General features: G+C 37.9%; 1 protein-coding gene across 7 annotated transcripts; it reads left to right on the forward strand.

Annotated features, from left to right (window-relative positions):
* Positions 1-4,947: 4,947 nt before the first annotated feature.
* On the forward strand, positions 4,948-26,243 carry LOC123769231 (glycerol kinase 5). Of its 7 annotated transcripts, none has more exons than XM_069309962.1 (14): positions 4,948-5,100; positions 11,540-11,724; positions 12,179-12,272; positions 12,985-13,154; positions 13,270-13,359; positions 14,089-14,211; positions 15,410-15,601; positions 16,285-16,411; positions 16,756-16,860; positions 18,633-18,727; positions 20,638-20,801; positions 23,097-23,248; positions 24,210-24,371; positions 25,165-26,243. In XM_069309962.1, the coding sequence occupies exons 2-14, from the start codon at positions 11,575-11,577 to the stop codon at positions 25,215-25,217; spliced, it is 1,677 nt and encodes a 558-aa protein (XP_069166063.1). In that variant the 5' UTR covers positions 4,948-5,100; positions 11,540-11,574; the 3' UTR covers positions 25,218-26,243. The 7 variants fall into 7 exon arrangements, with proteins under 7 accessions (XP_069166063.1, XP_045616226.2, XP_069166062.1 ...); XM_045760273.2 differs by lacking the exon at positions 4,948-5,100 and adding an exon at positions 9,129-9,364; XM_045760270.2 differs by having other exon boundaries at positions 24,210-26,243.
* Positions 26,244-27,086: the final 843 nt, after the last annotated feature.

A 27,086-nucleotide genomic window follows, 5' to 3' on the forward strand; every position in this document is an offset into this window, starting at 1 on the left:
TCAGGTGTACACAGCTCTCACAATGTCAGGTGTACACAGCTCTCACAATGTCAGGTGTACACAGCTCTCACAATGTCAGGTGTACACAGCTCTCATGATGTCAGGTGTACACAGCTCTCACAATGTCAGGTGTACACAGCTCTCACAATGTCAGGTGTACACAGCTCTCACAATGTCAGATGTACACAGCTCTCACAATGTCAGATGTACACAGCTCTCATGATGTCAGGTGTACACAGCTCTCACAATGTCAGGTGTACACAGCTCTCATGATGTCAGGTGTACACAGCTCTCATGATGTCAGGTGTACACAGCTCTCACAATGTCAGGTGTACACAGCTCTCACAATGTCAGGTGTACACAGCTCTCATGATGTCAGATGTACACAGCTCTCACAATGTCAGGTGTACACAGCTCTCACAATGTCAGGTGTTCACAGCTCTCACAATGTCAGGTGTACACAGCTCTCACAATGTCAGATGTACACAGCTCTCACAATGTCAGGTGTACACAGCTCTCACAATGTCAGGTGTACACAGCTCTCATAATGTCAGGTGTATATTTAGAATGTGTCCCTGGAAATTCAGCTTGTTATCAATGAGGACACCAAGGAATTTGCCATCAACTTTGTTAGTAATTTGGATATTGTATATTCTTAGATTAATTTCATTTGAGGATTTATTACCAAATAAAATATAGAAAGTTTTGTCAGTGTTAAGGGTGAGTTTATTAGCAGTTACCCAAAGATGGACTTTATTTAGTTTTATTCACTGTGACATTTAGAGCAAGAGGATCAGGACTGGAGAAAATGAAGGATGTGTCATCAGCAATTAAGATTGGTTTGAGGTGTTGAGAGGCATTTGGAAAGTCATTAATGTAGATGAGAAAGAGGAGAGGGCCAAGTATGCTGCCCTGTGGAACACCAATGTTGATGGGTAGGGTGGGAGAAATGGAATTATCAACAGAAACATACTGGAGCCTGTCAGTAAGGTAGGACTGAAGGTATTGGAGTGACCTCTGACTCCATAATGATGTAACGTAGAAGGTTTTGGTGGTTGACAGTGTCAAAAGCCTTACGTAGGTCAATAAATAACCCAACAGGGAACTCATTTTTATCAAGAGCTGTATTTATCAATTTAATCATACTAATAAGTGCATCGTTAGTGCTTTTATTGAGTCTGAAACCATATTGGCAAAAGCTAAATATATTGTGTTTGGCTAGATAGAATAAAGCTGCTTGTAGATTAGCTTTTCAAATATTTTTGACAAGGTTGGTAGAATTGATACAGGTCTGTAATTGTTGACATCAGTGAGATCACCACATTTATGGACTGGGGTTACTCTCGCTTTTTTTTAGAATATCCGGAAAGGTTTGGAGTTCAAGTGATTTGTTGAAAAGCAATGCAATGGCAGGAGCTAGAAATCTGGAGGCTTTTTTGTAAATAAGAAATGGTATCTCATCAAGGGTGCTTGACTTAGTTTTAAGGGAAAAGATTACCTCATTTACATCAGAGGAGGTAGCAGGCGTTAGGTACAGAGACTCTGAATAGTTACCTGTAAGGTAGTCTTTATTATTAGTGAGGGAGGATGGAATATCTTGAGCAAGGGATGTCCCAGTGGATGAGAAGAACCTATTGTATTCAATTGAACCTATTGTATTCAATTGTATTGTATTGAACCTATTGTATTGTCAGAGGCCGAAAGCACACCATCGTCATTGGATAGGAATATTGGTTTTTTATTCAAAAAATTTTTTGATCCCAATATTTGGGAGATAGTGTTCCATGTTTTCTTAATGTTGCCCTTAATTTGGGTAAATTGATTTTAGTAGTGTTTTATTTTGGCTCTTCTAATTATTTTAACCAGCATTGATGAGTAAATCTTAGATAATTCTTCGGAGACGACTCCTAACCTATACTTCTTCTTAAGGTCATGTTTGAGATATATATTGGTCATATTAGTATATATTAACGAGCTCGGATCTCCTACGGAGATCTAGGGCCAGATTCACGCAAGCACTTACGAACCTGTACATCTTTTCTCAATCTTTGGCGGCTTTGTTTACAATTATTAAACAGTTAATGAGCTCTGAAGCACCAGGAGGCTGTTTATAACAATAACAACAGTTGAATGGGAAGTTTTCATGCTCGTAAACTGTTTAATAAATGTAACCAAAGCCGTCAAAGATTGAGGAAAGATGTACACGTTCGTAAGTGCTTGCGCAAGTTTTCGTGAATCTGGCCCCCTAGTCAATATCTAGAACACAATCTTAACAAGTTATCCCTTCACACTCTTCCGTTTTCTACAAAAGCCGAAATATCAACTCGATTTAAATAAGAACTTAAAGTAGGCTGCTGACGCTATTGTTAATGTAACCACCAAGTCATACTACGTCATCGTTACGTCATCACTACTCTTCACCTACACTGTACGAGGTGTGTAACGTCACTCTGACGTATTATATCTACATCTGAAGGAGTTTTTTGGATACTGACTCAGGTTGCAACCCCCAACCCAAATATGGTGGTTATGCATCTGATGCTGTGTGAAGTTGACACTTTCTCCTCCCTACCTCATGCTAGAGCAACAGATTAATTGACAATTAGTTTATATTTGTTCCGATTTTCGAATTAACGCAGCAGTGATTGGTACACCAGGTATGGTTTGGTCGACTTTGTTGGGGAGTGCAGCGCCGCTTTGGTTATCCCTGTGACAGGTGGTCGACACAGATGGCGCTGAACCCACACGCCAAATTAAGGACATCAGCCGACGTGACCAGACTGAACCCAGGAGTCATGTTGTGTGGACCATCTGTAGTTGAAATTGAAATAAGTTTATTGAGGTAAAATACACACAAAGGGATGAGGTAGCTCAAGCTATTCTCACCCCGTTCAGTACATCGTGTTAATACATACATAGACACACTTCACAAGCAATAAACATATTACCAAACATTCTGAGCCATCTGTAGTGTGGACCACGAGTAGTGTGTGGACCACCCAATAATACTGACATGCCATACTACATATTATTTTAAAATATATCTACCAAGCAAATACATTATCATGCGCGAACTGCTAGAGGTACTCCAAAAGTCAACCCGTTCTCAGACGAAGTCCATTCTATCCAGCGGTTGACCCCAAAATCGAATTCATCAATTCTAACATGCTCTTCATCCAAAATAGGAATTTTCGCAAATATAAATTTATATTGTTAAATATTAGCATAGCGAGAATATTTAAGCACTGGTTAGTTTAGATTAGGTTAGATGTTTAGGATCTGTTGGTGATTATTTGTATTTGTAGTACGTGGGTGAAGCATATACCAACCCGCCCTCGACTCAAGTCCATTATATCCAGCAGCCCGTCCTCCAAACAAAGACCCAAAAGTGATTCCATCCACCCGCCAAACCCCCAGCTGTTTATAAATGAAAAACGGTTTACACACGATTCACAACTGATGACGTTCGAACACTTCCGGAACAAATGCTTCACTGACGAATTTTGTTCGAACCACAACGCTATAAATGCTTCACCCACGTACTACAAATACAAATAATCGCCAACAGAACCTAAACACCTAACCTAACCTAACCTATGCCTATATATGCACAATATGCTATTATCTTATAATATTAATTTATATTTGAGAACACCTCTGTTTTAAATGAACGGCATGTACAAATTTATGAATGCGTCTGTGGGGTCGACCGCTGGATGGAATTGACTTGAGTCGAGGACGGGTTGACATCCAGCGGTCGACCCCACAGACGCATTCATAAAGTGTTATATGCTGTTCATTTAAAACGGGAATTTTCTCAAATATAAATTATTGTTATAATAGCATATTGTGCATATATAGGCATAGGTTAGGTTAGGTTAAATGTTTAGGTTCTGTTGGCGATTATTTGTATTTGTAGTACGTGGGTGAAGCATTTATAGCGTTGTGGTTCGAACAAAATTCGTCAGTGAAGCACTTGTTCCGGAAATGTTCGAACGTCATCAGTTGAGAGTCGTGTGTAAACCGTTTTTCATTTATAAACAGGGGGTTTGACGAATGCATGGAATAGACTTTGGGGACCTTTGTTTATGAGGACGGGCTGCCAAAAGTACAGTCCGTCCTCCAAACAAAGATCCAAAAGTGATTCCATGCACCCGCCAAACCCCTTGTTTATGAATGAAAAACGGTTTACACACGACTCACAACTCATTTCGTTCGAACACTTCCGGAACAAGTGCTTCACTGACGAATTTTGTTCGAATCACAACGCTGTAAATGCTTCACCCACGTACTACAAATACAAATAATCGCCAACAGAACCCAACCACCTAACCTAACCTATGCCTATATATGCACAATATGCTAATATATCATAATATTAATTTATATTTGAGAAAATTTCTGTTTTGAATGAACAGCATGTTAAAATTTATGAATGCGTCTGTGGGGTTGACCGCTGGGTGGAATGGACTTGAGTCGAGGACGGGTTGCAAAAGTACGGGCCCCACTCCCGGGGTTCCATGAGATCTTTGAACCAATGAACCCTTAGGTCGGTTGGGTGCTGATTTGACTAATTTACCAGCCCGTCCTCGCATACAAAGATCCAAGCTCGCTAATCCAGCCGCCAAACCCCCTGTTTATGAATGAAAAGCGGTTTACACTGGACTCACAACTGATAACGTCCGAACACTTCCGGAACAAGTGCTTCGCTCACATCCTCTGTTCGAACCACAATTCTATAAATGCTTCGCCCACGTACTTCAAATACAAATAATCGCCAACAGAACCTAAATACCTAACCTACGCCTAATTATACATCGAATTTTTATGTATGATAATATTTATTTATATGAGAACAAACAAATTGGTAAAACACAGTATATTAAAATTAATTAATACGTCTGGGGAGGACAGCCGCTGCAATAAACAGCCTAGTGTGAGGACGGGTCGGTGCGCAACCCATCCAATTTGCTCATTTGGTGCGCAACCATTCGGGCAACAGTTATGTGCTTGTCCTAGTGGACCATTTGGCCGGCTGTACCATTTTGGCAGCCTTTCCTAAGAAAAATTCCAGACAGTGGTAGACGCATTTCTATCAAGGTTTGTTGCTGTGTTCCCATCACCAAAAGTACTAGTATGCGACAGGGGAATAGGTTTTTTGTTATTTTTCATTGTTGTAGAATGTATACAAACTTTTAGAAACAACAGCAGCATGGCGGAATGCACAGAAAGAAGTTATTCCTGTCATTCTAGCAGAGAATGATGTAGCTACTTAGGATGAGTAGTTATCCTAAAATTTACACTATACACCGCAGTACATCAGTCCATAAACACCTAACTACTCTTGCTGTTTACTGGGCACTCCTGTAATTTTGTGACAGGTCTGCTTGATAGACCGTTGGTTATAGATTTGTTAATGGAAGGACCTTCTCAACCCTGCCACAAGTCTATGGGAAAAGTAATTTAGCGCCCCAACAGTCGTTCAGCCGACACTGTCTCGACGGGTCGCAGTGTCGATGGAAGACTGTGCCTTGTTACGGGAAACTATCTTTGACCAATGTGTTCCTTGATGTGTGGCACAGTGGTAGATGTTCCAGAATTAGCTACTCAGAAGTGTCCATGTAGCACGGGCTATAGTGAGCCCGTAAAGTAAAATATCAGTGGTAAGAGTATATGCGGCTGGCTATATCTTGGTCGCGGACTCGCGTCACCTCAGAGACCTTGTGGATTTTCTAATTGATATACATCGTTTAAACGAAAACAATTATTTTTTTAATCACACTGCCTGAGATGACATTTCACCTCGGACAGTTAAGTGTGATTATTATTATAGTATGTAGTAGGGGTCCCGGTAGTACAGTCTGAATTGCAGACTGTGATGAGTGACGGACACCGCCTTGACCACTACCTGAGAGAATGTGAATATCTAAGACACATTAGGAATGTGTAGCATAGTAAACCCCACATTGAGTTAGGAAAATACCATCTGTCAAATATATATGTTCTCGAAAGATTCCCCCATTTTGCACCGGCAAGATAACGTAAGTTTTTAAGAATTGACACTTTAATCTTTTTGTTTGATAAGCTGTTCACTTGACAGTTAAGCCAGAGGTCACGACCTCTCCGTAGAGTACAGTCGCACCTCCACAGATATTGGTAATGGCTCCAAAGGGCCACCACTTACGGGCTATTCATGCCCGTGCCACCTTCTGGGTGGCTTAATCATCAATCTCGTCAATCGACAGTTAAGCCAGTCCCAGTTGCGTCTAGGTACAAGTGACAGGACGAACAACCCAGCTAGTTTTCCTAGTGGGGAGTGTTGAACATGCTGCTATGGCGGTGTGTCCACTCACAGGTTGAGTGGCGCTGCCCAATAAACTCGCCCCTCGGGGCAAAAAAAACTAAAACTAGCTGGCTGTCCGCCGAAACAATGAATTAATTTTTTTCTATAGCAACTGTAATATTATTAGGTTATCGTTCATCCTTCCGTTTTCTGTAATTGTACCTAAGAGAACACCTTTACAATAATCTGGGTAACTTTTATATTATAGTTACGAATAATAATTTGGCTCCAGTTTTTTTTTTTTTTTAGATTATCTCTAGTTTAGTGGCCTCAACTGGGACAGGAAGCCAGCGGTTTTTCAAATGTCCTATTATTCCCAAAATATTTTCCGATTTTTTTTTAACAAGTAATCTCGGCATTTACGACTGCGGCGGACGTGGGATTAACGAACATTTGCCCTTCGTTGATGAGGATGGGATATTTTAAACCTACCTATCCCAAGGTAGTCTAACCCAATCATGTTATACAAGCCTAACCCAGTCTGACCGGGGCTGTGCCGGGTTGGGCTCTAGGGCAGTGCTTGAGTAGGCTCCGTGGGTGTTTTTGGGTAGACCTTCGGGAGTCTGTTTGATAGGGCTCATGGAGTGGTTTTTGTGGTTCGTGTTTGTATAAGCCTCCGGCCATTTGTTTGTTAAACTCTGGGTACACAAGTGGTCGGGCTCCTACGGATACTCCCAAGTCTTAGAATCTCCGCCATACTGGATCTCCATATCTTGCCTCGGTTGTCGGCAGTTTGCTTTTCTTCCCCAGCATGATAATTTTGGCTCCCCCACCTCCCTGTGCTGCCCTGCCCTGTCTGCACCCACAGTTCGTCTTCTGCCTTTTCTGCCTGACTGGCCTGCTGATATGCACAATTTGTTTTGTAACGGTTCTTTTGTTACGTAAAGTATGGAGACAATAAACACACACTAAGAGAATATATATATTTAGTAGAGTATACAGAAATATGCAGGTGATACTTTGGCGAGCAATGGTGAGAGTTGAGCACACTGAGCGTCGGTACACACGGAGCGTCGTCTGAATATGTTAGACATTAAGTCACTGCACATTCTCTCATGTGTATTATACATATATAAAACGCTAAACTATAATGCCAATCCTGATCTCAAAAGCTTCATAGAAGGTTGTAACAGAACCCATGAGCACCACACCAGAAATAAATACAGTTTTGATATTCCTAGAGTACGACTTAATCAAACCAGAAATGCTCTACAAATCAAGGGGCCCAGAATGTGGAATGACCTTCCCAACCATGTTAAAGACTGTACCTCTCTCAACCAGTTTAAGTTAAAAACGAAGCTATACCTAATAAATTCCCTGTAACCTACCTTACCCCTCTGTTGTCAACCCATGTATGTTCTTTGTTTTTTTGTTTTTCAAATAAACGCTGTTTGAATGTAATTTTCTGTAATAATTTGTAATTGTATTTGTGCTGCTTTTTTCAATAATGTTCCCCCCTCTTTTACCTCTATTTTTATTTGTACTCAACACATCTTATTCTTTTTACCCATTAGTTTTAAGCTGTAGTCATTAATGTTTTTCCTGCCCGAAACGCTTTGCGTAATAGTGGCTTTAGGCATTGTATGTACTAGCTCTATCTATAAAGCCAACAAACTTTGTAAAATCTCTTTATGTATGTACCTTACCTAAATAAAAATTATTATTATTATTATTATTATTATTATTAATATTATCTCGCAAGTGTCTGTTCTAGACCACACTTGAAAGTAGACTAGTTATTATTCGATGATTGAATATTAAACCACCCAAAAGGTGGCACGGACATGAATAGCCCGTAAGTGGTGGCCCTTTTGAGCCATTACTAGTATCAATAGATGATACTGGAGATCTGTGGAGGTGCGACTGCACCCTGCGTGACGGGAGATGTCTCCCGTCATCGTGACCTGAAGTTATTGTTATAGATTCAGCTACTCGGAACAAGTTCCAAGTAGCACGGGCTATGGAGATCCCGTAACTTACCTGGCACAGGAGCGGGGCAAGTAGCGCAGGCTATGGTGAGCCCGTAGTGGACTTACCTGGCACGGGAGCGGTGGTGAAAGGGTTATTATTCGCTACTCTGCTGCTTTTATGCTCGGGCAACACCTCACCGTTCTCCAAAGGTTGGTGGGAAAGGTTTGAGTTCCATAATTAGTACCAAGAAGAGTTTTGCTTCTCTCGTTCGGCTAATGTGTTTGGAGCGAGAATATTATTGGGATAATCTACTCGCAACAGTTTTATTTGTCTAATTATATTCATTTATTCCCCGTGTTTCCTGCCTTGGTTATTTCTCAGTCTTCTAGATGCTGCCAGTCTTACCACACCCACTTGCCTCTTGCTGACAGCGTTTCGGTCAAAAACTGAAAATCTCTCTCAAAAACTGTCTGTCTCTCTCTCTCTCCTGTTCCCCCGTCCTCTCTATCCTCTCTATCTCTGTCTGTTGCTTTAGGCACAGTACTTGCCCAATCTTCCTTCTTCTTGTATCCCATTTCGTATGTTCAGTATGTACCATTTCCCTAAGAAGTTTTTACTATTATTATTTAGTATGTTATTATTTGTTGTTTTAGTAGTGACCAAGTAGTAGTTTATTATGCCCGAAACGCTTTGCGTAATAGTGACTTTAGGCATTGTATGTACTAGCTCTACCTATAAGTCAACCAATCTTTGTAAAAATTTCTTGTATGTATGTACCTTACCTAAATAAACATTTTATTTTTTATTTTTTTTACCAATAAGTTTTATAAGGAACGTACAAATTTTCTCCGGAATAGGAAAAAAAGTGTACGATCCGTCTTCTGTACCGTGTGAACTCGTACCTGCCTGTAAGCGACCAGCTTTCAAAACAGCTGTTGCTGACGGCTCCCAGCTGGCTCTTCCCTGGCTCCCAGCTGGCTCTCCCTGGCTCCCAGCTGGCTCTACCTAGCCCCAGCTGGCTCTTCCCTAGCTCCCAGCTGGCTCTTCTTGCCCACATTTCCATCTGCTTTCATCCAAAACAGTGTTGTCATTTTACATTTCTTTTTTAAAGTTAGTATTATTTGTGAACTATGTATATACCTTGTGTATGGATGATCACTGTGGGAGACGACTAGTTAGTCACCCCAGTTTAGGGTCGGGGGTCACCCCAGTTCAGGGTCGGGGGGGGGGGGGGGGGGTCATTCTAGTCTAGGGTCAGGGGCCCCCACCACCTCCAGGGTCACCCATGACACTGTCATGCTCATTCTCTTCATTCTCTGAACAACATTGCTATTCCATGGGTCTCTCAAGAGTAATATATTTAAGAATACTTCCTACTCCTTCAAGATCCTTCCTTCGAGTTATATAATAAATGAACGAATAACATTTAGGCCTACACCAGCATTAAGGTCAGAAGAAAAAGCACTGCACAATTATCAGTATGTGTTAGGGTTTATCTAGCACGGTCGACTCCCAAGTATGTGGTCCTAGTTTTATTTCCATGAAGGACGAGATGTTTGGGCAGTTTCCTTACACCTATAAATAAATAATAAATAAATGTTTATTTGGTTAAGGTACATGCATAAAGAGATTTTACAAAGTTTGTTGGGTTAATAGATAGAGCTAGTACATACAATGCCTAAAGCCACTATTACGCAAAGCGTTTCGGGCAGTAATACATAATACATAATACATCAGTAATACCTAATACATCTGGTCATATAGCAGGAAATAAAACGCAACCCTGACAACAGTTGCCTACCCGAGAGGTAGGCAACTGTTGTGGGGATTGCATCTCCGGGAAGGTCGGCAGTTGACCTTGGGAGACGATGGTAAAACTAACAAGTCTTCCTGTCCCTGGCAATGGGAAATCTAAACAGGAAATAAGTGTCCTAAATTAAGGTACAGACTGTAAAGTAATGTATTTTTGCTAGCAGAATATAGTGCCTTTAACACAATACTGTACTGTACTTTAAACACCCCCCCCCCCCTCCCCTCCCCTCCCCTCCCCAAACTATGCTGATTTGTTCCCAAGATCAAAATTGTGAGTGAATTTGGATATGCCCAAATTGTTCAGGCTTGCAGAAGGGCTGATTTTGGTAAAGTGCAAGTTATTGCAGGTTGACAGAAAAAAAGAGGGAGGTAGATATGGAAGAAAAACTGTTAACTATTATAGGTAATGTGTAATATCTGCTTTCCTGATTATCTTATGTTTTCAGCAACATTAGTACTGTAGTATATTGTAATAGTTCCCATTGGTAGGGACAGGAAGCCTGGACTTGGACTTATTGAGGGGTTTCGTTAGGTCACCTTGCGATTTGATTTGAAGGCCAACTACTGGCTTTCACCAAAGATGCAATCCACATCAATTACCTAACTCCCAGGTAGCCGTTTTACTGCTAGGTGAACAGAAGCATTAGGTGAAAGGAAACCTACCCAATTATTTGTCCTGCCCGGGGATTGATCTAGTCCCTCAATTTTGAGTTGATGATACACCACTGTGCCTAAAATCCTGTTCTGACAATGTGCTACACAAATTTTTTATACAAGGTATTTTCATTTTGTTTAGGCCTACTGTGTATGTTCAATATATTTTTATGGAATTAATATTAATTTTTACATGAACCAATACTAGGGGCAGAGAAAAATATAATATTGTATTTGTAAATTATTTTAATCTTCATGTTTGTAATTGTCTTAATCTATTGGGAATTTTATCTCCTCTTGACTGATAGTGATCTTTTTGCTGCTCCTCGTGTACATTATACTGTATCTTGGTTATCTCTGGGAGACGCAGGTAACACGCTATTTATATCCATTCTCTTAAACATAAAGTAAATTATCATATATTTTATTGTAATAATTCTTAGCTTTTATGTAACCTTTTGGATTAGTTGCTGGAATTTTGAGGTAGGCAGAGTTATAGGACTCATTGTTGAAGCAACACATCTGTAAGTTGCATTGAAATGTTTGACTCTCAACATGTGTATTGAGTTGACTTTCAATTTGAACTGGATATAATTTGGGTTTGTCAAATTACTATTACATTAGGTACACCCGGTCTAAGACACTGTATAGTCCAATCTTGTTCGTTCACTAATTAGTGGTTGTAACAAAGATTGTGACACTTTCATGTTTGAAGATTATGTAATACCAGACTATATGGTAGCAATACCATTAATTACTAATTTTAAAAAGGTATATATATATATATATATAATAATTTCTTATTTTATATTGTTACAGTTGTGCAGCGAGTTTAAATTGATGATAAACTCATCATGGGTGCCTCCGAGCTTAGTAACCAAACCCCAGATCCATCCCCGGGTCAGGAGGCCAGGTATATTGCCAGCCTCGACCTCGGAACGACAACACTTCGCTGCTTCATTTATGATACAAATGCTCACGTCTGTGGGAAGGCAGAGGAGAAGGTATGAAAGGGATTTTTTCATTTATTTTAAATATGTTTTAACATATTTTGTCCTTAAAATTTAGCAAACGATTTATTTATCTATATACATAAATGTGTAATGGGTTGTAAAAGTCCATAATGTATGTTGATCAGGTGGTAGATTCTTGCAAATTTAAAAGGTTTTGTCATTTTTATTACAAAGAACTGTTAAATTTGCTGTTTACAAATAATATAGTTCTTTTAAGTTAGAGATTTATGAAGACTAACTCATTGTGAATGATAATCTTGTGATGAGGCAGATAAGAATTTATTTCTTGCCTTAGGAGGTATAAAATGTGCTAAATTACAGTTCCTAGAACTTATCAATTATAATTTATTTTATTGTTTTGTGTGGTGATTGCTTTTAGACAATACTGTGCAGTACTTTATATTATCTAGTGGAATCGTTATTAAAAGTAATCATTTGTGTTCAGGTGACCCTTCTGTATCCAGCCCCAGACCGTGTGGAGATGGACCCAGATGAACTCTGGGAGAAATTGATCAAAGTTATAAATGATGCTATATCTAGTAAGTTCTCTTCTAAGGTCAAAGAATATAAATACTGTAATTAGTTTTGGAGTACAGGTCGTGAAAAGTTAATCATTTTTCAGCAGGGCTAGTTTCCCTAAAGTGGCATGTGCTCATGAAATTTACTGTCGAGCCTGATTTCTGTATGTGAAGTGATGAATTTACTAAAGTTTCTGACATAAAACACTGAATAATATTTAATGTAATACCCATTACAAGTTTGTCATCTATGTTGTACTGTATTTGGACACTGCTTCCTTGTATTGACTGACTTTTTTGTGATTTGAGTAATTTTGTGCAGTCGATAGCTCTATCAATTGAGCTGTTTAGCTAAGCTAACAACTGTTCACCTAGCTGCTTGGGCCCCTAGCTTTCCCCGTTGGCTTTCCCCAAGTTTAATACACATCCGGGCCAAACATGTGTGTGGTGTGGTTATTCAAGCATCATTTCTCTGCATCCCTGGATTTATCGGGAAAAAATTGAAGAACATTTAACTTTGTTGCTCCAAGACATAGGTGCCATGTCCTAAAATTAACCAAACTTGCTTAAATCTACCCTTAAATCACCTCGGAAAGGATATTTGCCTAATAAGACAACGCAGGACTGCTATTCTGGACTGTTTCATTATTCACATATCTGGATACAACATACATAACTGTATTAGAAAGACACACATGCTATGAGAAAGTGATTACTCTTTCTCTTTGTTCAGATGCTGGCCTAAATTCTGGTAACATTCGTTGCCTCGGCTTAAGTACTCAAAGAGCAACTTTCATCACTTGGGACCGACGAACTGGTGAAACATTCCACAACTTCATTACGTGGAAGGATATTCGTGCAGATTATTTAGTCAAACAATGGAATGCTTGTTTTACAATGAAGGTAATATACAATATACTGTTCTCACATGTTATACATTAAAGTTTTGTATGTATACAAACAGTATATACAGTACATAGAAAAATGTATAAATACAGTAAATGTGTGTATTTTGCAGACAATACGTTTTGTTGGGTCTATTCTGTACAAGATTCTGAGAAGCAAGAGATATCTAGCTGCAAGTGTAATTCAATTTATGAATATTCAAGTAAGTAATTTAAATATACTGTACAGTATTTGTATAATGTATTCTTGGGTTGGTTCAGCTTTTTTTTTTCTCTACATCTGTCTATGGAATAATATGAAAAGTTTGTCTTAATTTCCAACTATACATATACACAGTAAGCTTGTTATTGCAAAGGTGTCTTAATAGTCACTTTGTTGCAAAATATGCAACATTGTTATTTTTTCATAAGATTGGTAACAAAAACATGGTTACTGTAGGAATTCCAATGCCTCATAAATAAGTCTATTAACATAAAATGGTATGCAATATATTAATAAACATGTCTATATAAATTCAGTAACTGAATAATTACAACAAAATTGACACTAAAGTTATAGGCAATAGAAAAATGTTGATTGGAGATTTGAATTCGACTCAAAAGAAAAAAAGCAAGAGAATCGGTACATAAACAGTAAATGTTCCGTGTGACAATAAATGTTTTAATGGTAAATTAATGTTGAATGGGAGCCACATTAGTCATGTCAGAATTTATTACAGTATTACTATACTGTATATCTAAATGTTTAAATTATCATTTATGTACAGTATTTAATATGGAAAAAGTTATAGCTTGTGCTCCTTCAGTTGATATTCTCTCCAGTATAAACTGTTAATGCATATCGCCTACGATTCTGGAGTGGCTTTTACATTCAGTATTATTGTATTATCATCAAATGATCATTAATGAATTTAAATGTTCTACAATTTCAGGTAAACATGAGGTTAAAATGGGTTCTTGAAAATTGTGAGCGAGTGAGGAAACTGGCACACGAAGGCCATGTCATGTTCGGCACCATTGACACGTGGCTCATCTATAAACTGACTGAAGGAAAGGTATTGATTATTTTTGTTGCCTTCAATGCCATTTTTCATTTGAAACAGCTAGACGAGCTTTTTAAGACATTTAATATGAAGGAATATACAGTATAACCCTGTGGGAAGTTAAACAATGATAAAATGTTGAGGCTATACAATGGGGTCCAACCCACATCTCTACAGACTCTGCAGGTACACTTGGTACTTTTTCATAGATGAATCATGTTTTGTGAGTTCATTGTATGAAGTTAAACCATGTTTCTGAATGTACCTTCCCTGCCACTCCGTTGTAAAATACTGTATTCTAATGATGAGCAACATGTTCATCATAATATTGGAAATTGTCGGTGAACAATCGGGCAGGAGTGACTTGCTACATTGACACTATAAGTAACTTTTTCCTCATCTTTGCATGGTTATAAAAATTGTCATTGCTCTCAGCTGCACTGAAATTTATTTCTGTAGCCTTGAAAGGTGGGCAAAACATGTTCAAATCCTCACAGATATATTCATGACATTTCCCAAGTAATGACCTATAGTTGGTTCTCATTAACTACAAATTACTAAACCTTTGTTTATATTTGCTGCCGTCATGAGGTGGCAACACCTCCCAACCTCCCTTTGGCGGGACCAAAGAGCCAGAGCTCAACCCCCGCAAGCACAACTAGGTAAGTACACTCCACCATTCATACCCTTCACTTATATTCTGACAGTGATATACTGTAGGTCAGTTGGCTTGGCAACCGGGGCCCTTTTTCTCAAATAAGTTTGCACATGTTAAAACTTGGGTTTGGCTTAGTGATCTTAAGAAATTTGTCAACTTGATAGCCAAGTGTCCCATGTACTTTTCTCAAAGTTCCAATTACCAGCCAAAGCCACTGGTGAGCAGTTGTGATGTACTGACTCCATTCAAGTGTTGACTTTCTTTTAGCTCTGCTAAGATAATTTTGTACCTTTATCACTTAATTGAGTTACTGGGTTTAGTCTCTAAATTAGACTTGGATTAGTAACAAGCAAATGTTCCTACACGGCCCACTAACTTGGTTTCTCTGAGAGAAGAATACACCAACGACGTAGATATGTACAATAATGGTATTTAATGCATTACAGGTACAGTACTTTCATGTTTCTGGAGGTCTGGAAATAGTGTGGTTTAATTTTGATCCTAGAAATTAACTACTACAAATAATTTAGAGATTGTTATGATCACTTACAGATCCATGCCACAGATTATTCCAATGCCAGCGGAACAGCATTATATGACCCCTTCATAGAGGACTGGAATGATTTTTTTCTTAAACTCTTCGACATGCCAAGGAGCATCTTCCCTGAGCTACGCAACTCTGTGGGAGACTGGGGAGTGTGTTCACCCAAGTTCTTTGGCGTTCCTCTCCCTATAACAGCAGTGGTGAGGTCACGTGCCTTTCTTTTGGATTTGGAAATATAAACGCAAAATTCTAATTTAAGAGAATAGTGTAGCAGGCCAGAGAAAGCACTGCTTCCCCCATGGTGCAGTGGTAAAACACTCGCCCGGCGCTTCACAAGTGCTTTGGCCTGGGTTCGTATCCTGGCCGGGGAGGATTGACTGGGTGCCAATCCTTAACTGTAGGCTCTGTTCACCCAGGAGTGAATGGGTACCTGATTGTTAAATGATTTGGCGGGTTGTATTCCAGGGAAAATTAGGATTAAGGACCTGCCCGAAATGCTATGCATGCTAGTGGCTTTACAAGAATGTGAGAACTCTTGTATATATAAATAAAAATAAATAAATGCAGAGAAGTAGCATTTAACCAATCATCAAAGTAAACATTGTTATGTGACTTGGTACATCTGCTTCAACTCATTTGTGATTGGAATTTAATTAATAGATCTAAAGATTGCATATTAAATACTGACAGCAAGCAGAGTGCAATATATTTTAAAGTTACTTGAAGTGTGGTACAGTAATTTGTTGGTATGATGAAGAGTATTGTGAAGAGTTTTGAAAGTTTCAGGTTGAAGAGTTTACAAGCTCTTATAATACTACCTATAGAATTAGTGCAGATATTTTAGAAGCAATGGATTGCTGATCATGATTTCTTTGTATATGAGGTGTCGGACCAAGGTGCCTCCCTATTTGGTTCGTGCGGATTTCGGCAAGGGGACGTGAAGGTCACTCTGGGGACTGGTGCTTTCCTCGATGTCAACACTGGCAACAAGGCCCATGCTTCTGTCAAAGGTCAGGCCCACTCGTCTGTTAACTTGTCGATAATATATATTAGATAAGTGCTGTATGTAAAAAATGAATCTTAAGAGCTTGAAGGGTAAAATGTGTTTGTGTGTGTGTGTGTGTGTGTGTGTTGTGTGTGTGTGAACCTATGTAGGTTGTAGGCTCAAAGGAGCATCATGGAGACCAACTTAGGAAGGAGTGTCTTATTTCACTCAAATCATTCGGTTTTCTCTTGCAAATAATTACTACAGTGCTGTATATACAGTACTCGCTCTCAATATATTTATGAATCCCATAGTATTTCATTGAAATTTCTTTATAAATTAATTACAGGTATTGTCTATGTATTACAGGAATATATCCTGTTCATGGCTGGAAAGACAATGAAGGATTGATACACATGGCTGAAGCCTCCTCAAATGATAATGGAACTGTAATTGAATGGGGGCAACAAATAGGTAAGTGGATGGAGCTAAGTACACACACACACATTGCAGGTGAACATTAACTAATACATTGGATATCTGCTCAAATGAAACTCAATCCAGTGAAATTTTGGATTGACCAGGAGGATGCTATTCCTGCAGTAAAATTAATTGCAACCGAGTAAGTAATGAAAGAATCTTGGTAGAGTAATTCCTATTTACTGGACCAAACTGCTGTAGTATTTTTTTTTTTTGTATGAAAATACACACAAATTGTTCTACTATAAGTAATACAATAATTCAGATATTGTCCAGTATAATGAATGTGGCCAGACATGGCAAAATATTCAGAGTAGCTGAATCTAAAATAAAAAACTATGTACTAATTAACAAATGGTGGGCAATTTAATCACCACAGAAGCACTTCAATCAGTCTGGAAGCTGTAGGACACATTCATTTTCCCGGCCAAAGCCACCGTTTGACCCGCCTCCCCGTCCCCCCCCCCCTTCCTGTCCAAACCTTACCGTCCTCCCCTATGTCAAGGCTGTGTTATTGTTTGTAGCTGTATATACTAAATTACTTTATGGTATATCATAATGTATTTAGGAAATCTTAGTTTTAAAGACAACTTATATACAGTATTAGTACTTTTATTACCGCCACTATTATATATTTTCGTATTAGTCGTATTTTAAGAGTAACCTTGATGATTATCAGTGTATTCTCCAAAATCCGGACTCAGTATCACTTTGGAATCATTCTGAATTTGCAAATAATCCAAATTTCCAGAGATTTATACATTTGAATAATACATTTTATACATTTGAATAACCAGAGATTTATACATTTTAATAACTACCTACTTTTCCTTTAACTGAATGGGTCATTTGACTATTCCAAGGTTTTTTTCTTTTACACTGGATCTTGCTTGTTCAGCTTTCAGATTCGTGGATTCTTACTCCAAGGTCCCGTTCTTCATCAATCTGCTGCAAAGCATTGTTGTTGATTTGTGTTGTCATTGTTGGTTGTGATGTGCATTGTTATGTCCCACATGCATGGTCTTGCATTTTCCGATATTAAAATGCATTTATCAATCTTCCAACCATTTATGAAGTTCATGTAGGTCTTGAGGCCTCAATATAATTTCATTTCCTACTTTACCATAAATCTTAGTGTCATCTGCCAATTTGATGTGGTTTAATATTTTCATGTCATTAATGTAAATGACAAAAGGGGTTGGCCCCAAAATGGAACCTTGTGGTACCCCACTCGCCACATTTCTCCAGTCAGATTCGTTTCCATTTAAGACAACCCTTTGTTTTTTTTGTTTTGGCTATTGTTTTGTCCATTCTAGTATTCTACCATTTATTCCATGTGCTTGTAATTTCCTTGTCAGTCTTTCAAGTGGTACCTTATCAAAGGCTTTAGTGAAGTCTGTATATCATGTCTACGGGAAGTCCTTTGTCTGAATAGCTGGTTAGTTTCCAAAAATATGAGCAGGTTTGTAAGGCAGGATTTTTTAACAAAACCATGTGTTGATTTTACTAGATTTTTCACCGAGATGGTGAGTGATTCCCTCCCTCAGGCTTCTCTCCATGAACAATAGTAGTGAAAAGTTAGTTTCGACAGGTTCGATATACGGTAAGGAGCTCCGGATTTTGGAAGTTAAACTGTGTGTAAAATGTCTGTAGATTTTATAATAAATAATGTAGTATTAACATATTCCTTTTAATGTGGCAAGTGTTTTGGTTTCAAATTAGTTCTGAATGTTAAACTAGAAATGAAGTAAGAATAATTCCTGCAGGCTTGTATGAAAAAGCTTCGGAAACGTCAGATATGGCAAGCTCTGTTAAAGGTCCCAGCACTGTGTTCTTCATTCCTGCATTTCAAGGAATACAGGTATGTTCTTAGTTGTACAGTGTTTAAGTTTGTAAATTGGCTTGCATGGAAAAATGTTTTTCCTAGCTCTCGTGTATACTGTGTTTACCCCATGCAACTGTACAGTACAGTACTAGATAGAAGAGAAAAAACAGTACGGTGGTGTTCGTGCTTAGTAAGAAAGTCCGTGGATGAAAATATTGGTTAAAAACTTATTCTGATCGTTTTGTATCGTTACTTCTCTCCAAAATATGGCATCCATGAGGGAATTGTCTTGTGTAAAATCTTATGCCAATTTTTTAAATGCCTTCATTATTAAAGGCTTTTGAAGAAATGCTTAATTTAACTTTTGGTAAAGTTGTCATTGTCATTTCATTGCCATTTCTTTGTCATTCATTCCACAATGTCATTTCACTGTTAAATAAACGATTTGTTGCTTGTTTGCTTCGTTAAACTAGGATGTATGGAAAAAATGAAAATGACTGGCAAGAAAATACAAGTACAGTAAGATGGTTATCTTCTTGAGATGAGGTCATCTTGAGATGATTTCGGGGCTTTAGTGTCCCCGCGGCCCGGTCCTTGACCAGGCCTCCACCCCCAGGAAGCAGCCCATGACAGCTGACTAACACCCAGGTACCTATTTTACTGCTAGGTAACAGGGGCATAGGGTGAAAGAAACTCTGCCCATTGTTTCTCGCCGGCGCCTGGGATCGAACCTGGGACCACAGGATCACAAGTCCAGTGTGCTATCCGCTCGGCCGACCGGCTCCTACCAGTTGTCCACTGGTAGTGGTTAAAAAAAAAATTGCTAGCAAAAGAATAAAAAAAAAAAAAATTGAAGAGTAATGACTGAAAGGGGTAACTGGTGTAGATCTGAGGTTGCAGTATGAGCAGCCTGTGCAGATTATCATCCTGGGAGAAAAGGGAAGCTAACCTTCTTGTCTCCTTCACCATCTGATCCTTGTACCCTTAACAACATTGATCATGTGTTGTATGTCATCTTTACTATTAAATGTGTGTTTTGTACTTTATATATGGCCATATGGGGAGCCGGTCGGCCAAGCGGACAGCACGCTGGACTTGTGATCCTGTGGTCCCGGGTTCAATTCCGGGCGCTGGTGAGAAACAATGGGCAGAGTTTCTTTCACCCTATGCCCCTGTTACCTAGCAGTAAAATAGGTACCTGGGTGTTAGTCAGCTGTCACGGGCTGCTTCCTGGGGGTGGAGGCCTGGTCGAGGACCGGGCCGCGGGGACACTAAAGCCCCGAAATCATCTCAAGATAACCTCATGAAGATACAATTCAGTAATCACAAAGCTATATCCCAGAAAATTGTCCTATAGTTTGATTATTTTTAATTTTTTTGTGTACAGTATTGAATGGAACAACCTGAAACCCTTTACAACTTAGGTCTCCAGTTTACTGAGACGCATCTGTGGAGATATCTATAAAACACTAAGTGGCTTTTTCTTGTTGTGATCGTACCATTTCAATACAGTTCTCTAGTTTTGACACGGTCAATTTGGCTACCCTGCTCATAACTATTCATAACACTTGCTACTGTTCTTTCATTGCCTCTTCCTAAAAAAGCTAGTATGGCACCACCTTTTATGATGCAACCCATTAAGATATATATACTGGGTGTCCCTCATGTTGGGAACCATGTCCCACAAATGATAGTAATTTCTGACACCATTTACCATGTGATTACTGACTGTGGATGCCTTCTCTGCGTTTGTCCATTACTGTATTTATAATTGTGGACATTTATTACACATTCTGTTCATTATTTCATCCAGTGGTTCTAGATTTATGAGTCACCCCTGTAGATAATTATTTATCCTACTTTTAGATACTACGTATATGTACCATAGATGCAGGGCCTAGTCCAGTTTCTTGTGTACATTGTATCATTGCTTAATATTTTTGCAGGCACCCTTGAATGATGCTAGAGCTACAGGTGGCTTCCTTGGGCTTAATGCTGGCACCACACGTGCACACATGGTTCGTGCTATGCTAGAGTCTCTAGCATTCCGTATATACCAGATGTATAGTGCCATGCTCAATGAAGCAGACTACGAACTTCTTAGTCTCAGGTATGAAGATATACAAGTCCATTACAATACTGTAATTAGTTTTATTTCTAATCTTTTTTCATAATTGCAAAGTTGATGCGCAACAAATTTTAATGCATTTTCCAGAAATGATCTTCAAGAATGCACAGAAAATTTTGTAAGGCTTTTTGAATGTCGTCTGCAATATATAACAAACTAGCTGCTATTAAATAGTGAAAATGATCTTGATATTTTTGCATCTATAAAGCTAATTTAAAGTTATTAAAATATCTGCCCCACACATGCACCAAGTAGTGAAATAATTAGTGGTACCTCCGTTTTCAAATTTAATTTGTTCCCAGAGACGGTTTGAAAATTGAAACTAATTTTCTCGAAATTGAACTAGAGAACCAAACAATTTAAAAAGGGCATTCGAAAACCGAGGTTCCACTGTACTAGTATGGTCCAAAAAGAAAATATATTGAAGTCGGGAAGTAAACTTGACAGTCTTGCAAGTCACTGCCACCCATAACCTTAATCTTTACAATGTAGTCTTTTTGTGCAGTGAAATTCATCCAGAATTAAGTCAACTCTCAGCCTTTCCAAGTATGAGGGCCACAAGACTAACAACTCTTCAAACACACACAATGTCTGATCTCTCGGGATCTTTAAAATGATAAATAAATTAGACACAAATCTAAGTAGGTGTTTTAAAGTTCAACACGGCTCACACAAGGGGGCAACATAGCTCACACAATGGGGATTTTTTTTTTTTGTCAAATGAAACCTATGTAAGTGTTTTTATAGTATTGGCCTGCATAAGTTAGGTGGGTTGCTTAGGTTCAAATCTTTCTGGTTGAGCAAAACAATTAGATTTCTTCTACGGTGTGTCAGACCATACGAAAAGGCCATGGAATAGACAGTGTTGTCCAAAATTCAGTTGGAAATAATGCTCGGGAATATTGGGGGATACCAAGCACCTGGTAAGCAGTAATAGAGAAACACTGGAGAAAGCTCGATCCAGCCTGTATTCATCACATGAACTTGTACTCGATATATTCCCAAACGCGTTATACTGCACCCCAAGTTATAGCTACACCATTGTGTTCATATTCAGAGATGCTCCTATCTTAGGATACATTAGGTGATTGTCCCTATGCAAGGGGATGGGATGGGGAGAAGGAACGGTGCCCAAGCACTTAGACAGTCGGGGATTGAACGCCAGGGATGGGGAGGGGTGGGAATTTCCCAAGGGTTACCCACCCATGTCCTAGACCATTGTCAAGTTTCTGTCCTGGACATTGTATTATCACATTTCAATCCATCCTGGACCTTTACTGTATCCCACTTCTATCATATCCTGGACCATTGTCTTGTTTCAACTACACAATGGTTCAGAATGGATTGAATTGGTATCACTCTTAATAAAAGGCTTTTATTTCTAATTCTTTATAATGATTACTTGGTCAGTATGTGGTAATGTTTATGATCGAGGTCATATGTGACATCATTCTTAAGCCATATTTCTTCGTTATTTCCTTCCTCGTCTGGTGCTGCTGCCGCATATCTTCGGATGAACCACTACACTCCCTGGGGTATCTCGTCATCTTTGTGTTACTGTGGGTACATGTCATGTGTTTGCAAACTTCATATTGCATGCATATTTTGGTCTATAAATTGTGTACTGTATTTTTATTTTTTGAATGATGGCATTGTGTTTTTTGCTTGCTTGAATGTGACAACTTGTTTTTAATATCTGTGCAACATTTTGACAATACTTGTTGCTTGTGGCTGACAATCGATCACAACTAAAATAATTATTCAAAATTGTTTAAAACTGCTTCTCATTCTTTGCTTCATACTGCATCCCCCAAACTTTGATCACTGTTTCAACTGCTTCATTAATATTGAATGGGGCACAATAAAACGTCTCATTTGCTATGATTATTGCCTGTCTGTATCTAATGTCTGTATATATGAATGTTTGTAATATTGTACCTTCTATATTATTTTTGATGAAGTGTTGTATTTTTTCATCTATCCATTTATCAAATTTGTCTTCTCTTACTATTACATGGACAAATGCTGGCCTTCGTGAACCATAACCATATTTACTGTATTTGTCATTTCCATTTTAAAATAATCTTCACTCCTTTTTATGCCAAATAACTTTGCACCAATTAACATCGTATAAAACTGCTCCATCTGAATCTGTGCTGTATTTGGTAATATGTATTCTTACCTCTGTATTTCATGTTATTTAAAAAAAATGTACATTTCAAACTGTGGAGTGCTAATTTGTGAAACTCAAATGTTATTTTTTGTCATTCCATGAAGTGAAAGTTTACCCCTCAGAGTTGATGGGGGTGTTGCACAGAATGACTTCTTGATGCAGACCATTGCCACGTTGACTGGAAAGAACCTCGAGAGACCAACATCTATTGATGTTTCGGCTTTAGGTTGTGCATTTTTGGCTGGTATGGGTGCAGGTAAGATTATTTTGAAGCTTTCTTGGGTTACTGTAAGCCTTAAACTCTTGACTTTTGTTCTTTAACGTAAGGGCTATAGTAAAATCAACATTATGGCAGTGTGAGTGGCTTTGGAAGCTTCCCCGCCTCCCTCCCTGATGTTTGTGGGGGAGAGGGGGTTAAGAAACATGCGCTTGAAATACTGTACCTGAATTGATTCCTGTCATAAGACCAGCACCCGACTAATATAAAGCTTTCTCAAACTAGAACACTTCAGCCAAGCTTTGTGTTTTTGCCATGTACAGTACTCAGTTGTGCTTGCTGAGGTTGAGCTTTGCATCTTTGGTCCCCGCCCAAAGATGTGTGTAGAGTGGTAATACAGGCAGCTCTCCATTTGCACAAGTTATGTTTTCTTGGTAATAAAACTGCATAAATCAAACGTATTCTTATTGGGAAAATTAAGGGTGTAGTATGCAGACCTCCCAAGAAAGCCCTATTTTTTTATGGGGGGGAGGAGTGTATATTTTTTATTTCTGTTCATTCTCGACCACATGAAAATGGGAAGCATTGTGATGATGATGAGACAGGAACAGTCACATCTGAAAGCTGTGATTGTGTTATTCTATAAAAAAAAGAGTAGAGTGAGAGTAAGAAATACAAATATTTGTTAACTAAGTGTACTATTGTAGTGGGAAATATTTTTTGGCAATATATTATTCTGAATACAGCAAATTGATGAGATTCATTAGCGATTAACGAAGTAGGATTCACTGTGGGGAAAATATTGTGGATCAGGTCTTTACAGCAAGACAGCTAGTGGAGAATGCACATGGAAAATAATGGTAAGGTGTAGAATGTCACAATAGTGTAGCTGAAAACAAATAACTCTCCATTTATCACATGTCTTTGTAGGAAACATACAATATGATCGAAGATACAAATTTTGATAAGACTAACGTCCTTTTAAAACTCGATTGTACAGGCTTATGGAAGACCCGTGCTGAGCTCATCCCACTGAGACAGGTAGAAAAAGTGTTCTATCCACAAATGAACCTTCAGCCTCAACTCCTGGAGCAAATGAAGGAATGGGAGAGAGCACTACAGCGCTTTACAAGGTGGCATACGAAAAGCAGTTTAAACATAGGCAAGTCCAAGGAATCTTCTAATCCATATCGGCAGGCTCATAATATTTGTCATTGTGGTCATCAAAAATATTCCTCCACATCATTCAAAACTTCAAAATGTAGTGTTCAATCTTCGTCTACTGTAGGAGTAAAAAATCCAGAGGGTTACACAGATTTGTCCAAGACATGTGAAACAACTTGTGCTGGGCATCACTTGGGTGAGGGGGCAGCTTGTGTTTGTGGGGCTGATCTCGGGGATATGCCGGATCACAAGAGATGCACAAGTTGTTCACTGCATCTGGCCAATACTTCAGGCTATGGCTATATGGGAAAAAAAAGTAATTTTTTGCTTGCTGTGATTTTTCTATTTATAAGCTGTGCTCTTTATTGGACACTTCATTAAATTGTGAAGCTCAAGGGTGTGTTGAGCTAATTTTAAGTCATTTGGTGGCTGAAGAATTTGTCAAGCATGTTTATTAACAATATTTTTATAGTTTTATATTATAGGTACAGTATTGACTTTCCATTTCTTTATCTTATTTCAGCATAAATACTGGAAATAATAGAACCCATCTTTGAGACATTAGTGACAGTATTGGTGCCATTTGCATATCCCATTATAAGGAGTGTATAGCCTAATGTTGTATAAACAATGTCCATTACAATTCTTAGGAAGTTTCAATTACTGTACAGTATAATTTATTTTAATACTGTAGTACATATTCTATAATATTGCAGTTCAAATAAATGGTATATTATGCATATTAAAAAGCCATTCACAAAACTATCGGTTATATAAGATTTTAATTACAGGGGGTCCACGACTTTTGAACGTCTTACAAACTCCTGTTAATACAAACAGGTAATCAAACAGTCTCTCAAGTTCAATTTTTCATCCTGATCCACTGTATGTAAATCAATTGCAATATATTCTTTTATTAATGTAATTAGACTTCTTTACTCTTCAAAATTGGTCAACTTTTAAAAGCAGGATAACTCCTCTATTCAGAAAAATATGCAATATTTCTTATACTATTTGTCCCCAAAATATTGATTGTGATAATTTTTGGTAGTCCAGAAACACATCCCCCAATTTATAACATTATCTCTGTGCAAAATCTGATTCACTGTTCTAAAGAACTGACTTAAAAAGGTCTTTTTGGATTGCATCCCACTTGCCTGGGACCCTGTTTATAATATGGTTGCACTGCACAAAACCCTCCAATAATGTTATGTTATGATCAATATTTTTTATTAATAAAGTGTATTAGGTTTAGATTTTATTCTCACTGCTGTTTAACAGAGGTTACCATGTTGATGGCTATTATTTGCCTTTCTTGTAACACGTTTGACAACATCGACCAAATTGTTTATGTAAATTTGTTGAATGTATTCCACGAAGATATTTTTCAAATTGCCATGTTAAAAGTAGTGATACTTTTCCAATTTCCTCCACAAAAAATATTGAGCAGCATTTTAAATGAGAAAAAACGTTTTTATTACATTATCATAAAATTGTTAAATGTTGGTGTTTGCGTAAATGAATTGGTCGATAAGTCATCGATTTCTTCTACTTGCTTTCTGAACCAAGCTGCAGGCAGGTTGGCTAGAAAGCCTGTTATGATTGCAGGAAAGCACAATAATAACCTTTTAAGAATGACCTCGCATGTTGCTTTAAACTTCTGTGGTCACACACACCCAACTGTAAATGTAAGTTGTTTAGTTATTTAAAAATTTGGTGTCAAAATGTTTGCAAATGAATTCTCTATGAAATAGATGCAAAAGCAAGTGTATTATAATAAATTATACAATACATGAGTGATGAATATACGAATGTTTATGAACAGCAATCAGATGTCACAGTTTAGACACATTAAAACATTTATTTTTGAAGATTCGGAGGTATATTTTAAGTCTTCAGAACATGAATGCTTAAGTGTTGACGAAGATGCCATGATCAGGTACTGTAAAAGGAGAGTAAAATATGTACCCCAGAGTCCTGACTCGGGTACATATTTACTGTGAAGTGAACACGTGCACAAAGTATTGTGGTGAATTATGTTGCCCTGCCAGGAAATCAAACCCAGGATAAATTGGTGGATTGCCTTTCAGAAATATGCTAGCACTCGATGTGTTACAGCCGAGTGATCATCTGTTAACTGTTTGACAGCTGAATTATATTTATACAGTAACAAGTTTATGCAATTCTAGAATTGAATTCAGTAGAATGATTGAGTTATACTGTGTAATAAATACAAGACAATAAAGCTGTTCAGTTAATAAATATTAAATTGCATGATAAACATGTACTGGTCAGTGCATATTTGAGGGGTAGTGTGTATATATATTCAGTGTACAGTGTATAATATATATATATATATAATATATATATATATATATATATATATATATATATATATATAATATATATATATATATATATATATATATATATATAATATATATATATATATATATATTATATATATATATATATATATATATATATAATATATATATATATATATATAATTGTATTCTTTGAAACTAAGAAATAGGTGCATGTTAGCATTATAAATTTTATTTTTATAACGCAAATACTGTTTATACATGTGTGCAATGGATTTTGTTGTACAGTAGTGGGGCGTGCTTATACATTTATATATTCGTGTAAGATATCACTGTTCCTATTACAAATTGCCAAAATATATGGTAATTTTATTTGTAAACTGATA

Source organism: Procambarus clarkii, chromosome 66, assembly GCF_040958095.1.
Source record: "Procambarus clarkii isolate CNS0578487 chromosome 66, FALCON_Pclarkii_2.0, whole genome shotgun sequence".
NCBI classification, from domain to species: domain Eukaryota; kingdom Metazoa; phylum Arthropoda; class Malacostraca; order Decapoda; family Cambaridae; genus Procambarus; species Procambarus clarkii.

Excerpts from the sequence above, each read along its gene's own strand:
- LOC123769231 (XM_045760270.2), top strand. The coding sequence starts at position 11,575 with ATGGGTGCCTCCGAGCTTAGTAACCAAACCCCAGATCCATCCCCGGGT. Across the intron at positions 20,802-23,096 it reads TACGAACTTCTTAGTCTCAG|TGAAAGTTTACCCCTCAGAG; the intron begins GTATGAAGATAT and ends CATTCCATGAAG. Across the intron at positions 23,249-24,209 it reads TTTGGCTGGTATGGGTGCAG|GCTTATGGAAGACCCGTGCT; the intron begins GTAAGATTATTT and ends TCGATTGTACAG.